Genomic DNA, 6,000 nt, shown 5'->3' with positions numbered 1-6,000 from the left:
TGCTGTTGGAGGAAATGTTCTGTATATATCTAAGTCCATTTGGTCTGAAGTGTAGTTTAGGTCCAATATTTCCATATTGATTGTCTGGATGATCTGTCCATTGTTGAAAGCGGGATGTTGAAGTCTCCTACTGTTATTGTATTGCTCTTACTTCAGATCCTTAAAATTTGCTTCATTTGGAACACCATAAAAAGTTCTGAGATATTGATTACTTATTTTATGAATGTGTGAGGCAACTAAGAAGGCTTTTCTGCGTTCTCTCTCTTAACACTCATGGACAACCTGTAGGGGTTTTTTTTTTTTTTTTGATTATGTTTTCTCTGTAGTTAAAAGAAAAAGATTGGCCAGGCACGGTGGCTCACGCCTGTAATCCCAGCACTTTGGGAGGCCAAGGCGGGCAGATCACCTGAGGTCAGGTATTCGAGACCAGCCTGGCCAACATGGTGAAACCCCGTCTCTACTAAAAATAAAAAATTAACTGGGCATGGTGGTGCATGTCTGTAATCCCACCTACTTGGAGGTTGAGGCTGGAGAATTGCTTGAACCTGGGAGGTGGAGGTTGCAGTGAGCAGAGATTGCACCACTGCACTCTAGCCTGGGTGACAGACTCCATCTCAAAAAAAAAAAATTGTCTCATGCCACACAGCTAATAAACAGCAGTGCTTAATTCATCCCCAAGACTGTTTACCACCAAACACTATATGATCCCTTAGTGCAGCCCTCATTTAACTAATGCAGTAAAGAACTGCCACCGCTAGGTGCCATTATAGGGTATTGACTTTCAAAGATTTTTGACCATGACCCATAGTTATACTTTGTGTCACATATACGTACATTCCTACATCCACATGATAGAAACAAAAGTCTCACAAACAGTTCTTGTATTGACTGTGAGACAATAGAAAATGACTCTGACATTTTCTATTTTTTAATGCTAGTTGTAACTCACTAAATTGCTATAATGACCCATTGGTAGGTCTCTACCTTTATTTTGAAAGCCCTGTTCTAAGTGTCCTCTTTAGACATCTTGCAGTCTGCCATCAATTACAAAAAGTGCATTTGTTGAATGTTACTGACAGTCACATGGATCAATTACTACAGGTCACCTTAATAATGTATTCCAAATTTGGTTTTGTTTTCTCACCTCTAGTTCTTGAGTACACTAATGGGATCTTTATCTTCAGAAAAGCTGCTAACATAAAACACAATGCCTTATCACTAACAAATCAAATTAGATATAATTTAAGCAGGTGTATGTGAGCAGGAAAAAAACACATTAGAGCCACCTGAATGTAGATACGATCTATGATTTTGAGAGCATTCAGTTTTGTTCTCAAGATTAGTGACATAATCTTTACATTGTTATTTTTAAGGTATGTGCAGTTTTGTAATAGCAATACAATGCAGTTATGTATACTTCATTGTAAATAACCATTCTGGCCAAAAAAAGGCTTTCAATGACTTTAGACAAGTAAATGATTCCTGGTACAATGATATTTCTTTGGTATTTATGAAAAAGATGATGTTTTAACTCTGAGCACCCAATTCCTGGTGCTCCATTTAAGTATTTAAGATGTTTCTAATGGGGTTGAATCTTGTTGTGAATAGCTAGTGAAATACTAACATGGAAGGCAAGTTTTATGAGCATTACTAAGTTGAACACAAATTATCTGTTGCATAGACTACAAACAGCTATAGATAAAAAGTACAGCAAAATGATTTCACTAAATCAATATTTTATTCAGTGTCAAAGCATCTTAACTGAGTTGTATAAGTAATTTTGTCTGTAATTTTAGAAGTAACACTTGTAGAAAATATCAATTTTATTATCGGTTGTGCTACTAGAAATAATATTGAAGGAGTTAATTCTGAATTAATTTATTCATTTATGCAGTTATTTATATCCACTTAGGTACAAAACTTTTGTAAGAAAGATAACACTTTTATTGCATTATAATTTCATATTTTACAGGAGTCAAAATGCAAACTCATAAGCATAAATATATACATGATGCTACCAAATGGCAATGTAACTACTAAGAGATTTAAAACATAAAACTAGAATTTAACAAGCAAAATACTTAATATGGCTTTTAATGGAAAATAACTGTTTAGAAATAATTTATTGCCCCATTCTAGTCATTCCCCATCAAGTGAACATAAAATTATGATCTCCATTTAAAATGGTACATGTTATCTAAGCCAAAGTTACACATTTTGTAGCATGTATGTAGTATGATTTGTGGACTTCCTTAAATATACATACATATATACATATATACAGATATACAGTACACAGTTCTGTTTTAATACCCCTGAACATCGTGATTAAAACTATTACAATTTTTTCTACTATAAAACTACTTGAAAAGTTAGCATAACTTCTTGGTATCGAAGTTCAATCCTATGGAATTGAAAAAAAAAAAAAAGCAACAAAATGTTGGTTATAAACACATTCTTTACAAAAAAAAAAATGAATAGTGGTCCCGCACTCATAACTTATATTACAGTGAAAACATTTTATCCATTTAAAGGTATTTATATCTTGTTGTCCTTGGTTTCTGTGTGAAACAGAGGAAGTTAATAGTGAGAATATTGTAGGCAGGCCTATTTGTTAGGTTTGTCTAGGTGTTCACTTTTGTGTAAGTTCCAATTCTCTTCTTTTGAGTTGTTGTTGATTTCTATTTGCCTTGTATTACTGCTGCTGCTGCTTCTTTTGGTGTTCTGGGAACACAGGGTGACTTTACTTCTAGGAACAGGAAGAAAAGATTTAACTCTTGAAACACCCAACTCAGTCTTTGATTTACTGTTGCTGCATTCAGTAGTTTGATGGCTGCTGAGAGGACTGACCTCCTGTAAAAGACGAGAAACCACACAAGTTTATCACATTTGCCATTGTCACCAACTTCTCCTGTTATGAGCCCTACCCCTGCCTCCTCTTTGAGCAAATGCGCAGGAGTTTCTAAAACTATAGGTTCTCATGAAAAAACTATAGGTTCTCATGAAAAATCAAAAGAAAATGGAGAGAAGCTGAGTAATTAATTTCCTATAGACTTACTGCATGATTTTCATTAGTCCCTGTCTGATGTTACAAAATTCCTAAATACAGGAGGCAGTGAATCAAGTGCTAAGGCGTCGCTCTCCTTACCAACAGAAACTTCACAAAATTACAGGCATGAGGAAATCACCAAATTGGAGTAGTTCAATTTGTAGGTAGCTCTACAAACTGTCACCTTGGGTAAGTTCCCTAACTTTTCTGCCTTCTACTTTCATGTCTTAAAAGTGAACTATTACTCAATAATCAAATAATCTGGGGGCATATAGCAGAAAACATAAGAGAAACATCCTTCCCTAGCAGAGCCTACATTCATCTATGATTAGGTTGCTCAAGATCTTCCATACTTGGAAGCTGCCTGTATCTCCTTTCTCTAGTGTTTCAGAACTCCTGTGATTACCTGGTCAATGTCTCTTTTTGCCCATGAAGAATCTGAAAGCTGGAGAGGTAAGATGATTTGCCCACAGTGAACGGAGTGGTGAAGCTGGGACAAGACCTCAGGTCTCCCAACTTCCACTCAAGGTGTTTTCCCCTATATTGCATCAAATTCTGCAAACTAACAAACATGATATGACTCCTACTAAGTGAGCTACTCTGAAAGCCTCTGAAGGAGTTGACCTTGATAACTTCCCCTCTTCAAAGGTAATAATGCAGCCAACAGCAATATAACCATTAAAAGATTTAAAACAAAACTAAAGTTTAACAGGAAAAATCTGATTTCACCTGGCAGTTGCATTCTCCTGGGTATCGTCTTACATGACATTGGAATCACCTGGGGGAGCTTTAACAGTCGTTGACTGGGCCCTATTACCAGAGATTCATATTTAATAGTTCTGGGGTGTGGCACGGACATAGGATTTTAAAAAATCTTCTCTAATATGCGGCCAAAATTAAGAATCCCTAGCTTAACTCCTCAATATCCTTTTCCTCCACTGACCAATTAAATCAGGGGTCCCCAACCCACAGGCTGTGGACCAGTCCATGGCCTGTTAAGAACTGGGCAGCACAGCAGGAGGTGAGCGGGGTGAGCCAGCATTACCACCTGAGCTCCGCCTCCTGCCAGATCAGCAGCATTAGATTCTCATAGGAGTGCAAACCCTCTTGTGAATTGTGCAAGTGAGGGATCTAGGTTGCCCAGTCCTTGAGAGAATCTAATGCCTGATGATCTGAGGTGTAACAGTTTCATCCGGAAATCATACCTTTTAGCCAGGTCCATGGAAAAATTGTCTTCCAAGAAACCAGTCCCCGGAGCCAAAATGGCTGGGGACTGCTATCCTAAATGGTAGTATTTTTCTTAGCCCTCTATAAGTCACACATTAGAGACTGAAATACTCTGAAGGGAAAGATCACCAATTAAATACTTCCCAAAATTCTTTCTTTAGCCCTCATTTATCTCCTGCATTTCCACCCCACTAATTCACCTATATGTCTAGTCACACTTGAAATTCTTTCTAAAATTGTATTTATTGCATTTCCTCAATACTACTCATTTCTAAAGCCTTTCCGCTTGGTGATTCATTACTGGTTAATACTGCTTTCCCAGTGAATTTAGCAGGAAACCCTCAGTTATCTTTAGCAGCTGCCTCTCTCTCCTCATCAACCTAATCCAATGTTACCCACAAAATGGGCAGAGAATTATGGCTGTATCGGTGCAAATAGGAAGGTAAAGGATAAGTCCTCACTAACTGCACAGAACAAGTCCCAAACTTTTAACCATGTCACTGAAGTTCTTTTATAAAGTTTGGCTCCAATCCCCTTTAAATCCCATTTTTCCTTTATTTCCCTATTAAAGTCCTAATTCTTTAAAGCCCAACACAACATGTCCATTAAACTACTCCTAAATCACTGAAGTGAAATCTCTTGGTGTCAGATTTCTAGACTCAGCTAATCATAAATGGAACAGCAATGTAACTCTAATACACACTTGGCTCGAGGTTTGGGAAAATATAAACACACTGAAACATCACATATGTAATGGAGAATAAAGAGGGGACAAATCCGGGGTCCAGATCACCTGCATTTGCAGGGAAAGGAAAGAGAAGTCTAGACTGCAAGAAGCTAGCTTAGAAAGGCAAGAGCTTCCTGACATAACAAAAAACAGATGGGCTCTGTTTTAACTACGTCCAAGGAAGGCTGGAAAAAGGCTGAGCTACATCTGGTGAGGGGACACATCCTAGTCCATCCTTGTCACCTCCATGTGTAGTTGACGGTATGTGAAGGGTGAACCTACTTAGTATGTTCTGCTTTTGTTTTGTAAGGATGCTAATGCTGTCAAGTAACCAGAAAGAAAATGAGAAGTAATATTGCTTGTCATGAGTTGGATGGTGATGGAGCCACAACTGTAAAAACAGTGCAGGTATCATGATCCAATCTCATTTCTCCTAACAAGAAATTACTGTTAAGTCTGCAAAATGGGACTTAGTCATGGGCCAATTACAACTTGTAATTTGGTCTAACACACCAGCAAATTCAACACATAGTATTCGGAAAACATGAAATACGGCATTATAATAAGGATAACAGCTAGTTGCTATACAGAATCCGGTGGTGAGGGGAGTTGTTTAATTTTGCCATTATTGTCAAATCCAGAGTTAAAGCCATGGCCCAGAGGAAGGAAAGGAGACATACACTGTGTTCTAGTCTGTTTCTGTACCTGCAACATGATGGTGAGGGGAGTGTACCTTCATGGTCTGAGGCAGGAAATGTCCACATGAAATGAAGTACCACAGTGTGGTTTGGTCAGTCCCTGGAAGTGTGAGGCTAGGACGGAAGGAGGTAGGATGAGAACATGGAGAATCACGAGGGCTTAGTGTAAGCCATAGCAATTCAAGGCCAGGAGTGCAAGAATAGAGCAAGTGGCCGATGCACAGCGTCCTGACTGAAAAGTACTCCTGACACCCTAGAAGTCAAGCCTAGGGAAGCAGCGGAGTTTAGGAACAGGAGAG

General features: G+C 38.3%; 1 protein-coding gene across 2 annotated transcripts in view; it reads right to left on the bottom strand.

The window, feature by feature from the left end:
* Positions 1-1,716: 1,716 nt before the first annotated feature.
* The window catches only part of CTTNBP2 (cortactin binding protein 2), a 174,607-nt gene continuing 170,323 nt past the window's right edge, over positions 1,717-6,000 (bottom strand). Inside the window, exon 23 of one of the 2 annotated variants that reach the window (XM_033193019.1) lies at positions 1,717-2,853. In XM_033193019.1, the coding sequence (XP_033048910.1) occupies positions 2,608-2,853 (246 nt within the window). In that variant the 3' untranslated portion in view covers positions 1,717-2,607. The remainder of the gene's footprint in view (positions 2,854-6,000) is intronic. The other variant, XM_033193020.1, reaches the window with a different exon arrangement.

This window comes from Trachypithecus francoisi, unplaced genomic scaffold (assembly GCF_009764315.1).
Source record: "Trachypithecus francoisi isolate TF-2019V2 unplaced genomic scaffold, Tfra_2.0 Lachesis_group4, whole genome shotgun sequence".
Lineage (NCBI taxonomy): Eukaryota > Metazoa > Chordata > Mammalia > Primates > Cercopithecidae > Trachypithecus > Trachypithecus francoisi.
This window is presented reverse-complemented; position numbering and strand designations above follow the sequence as displayed.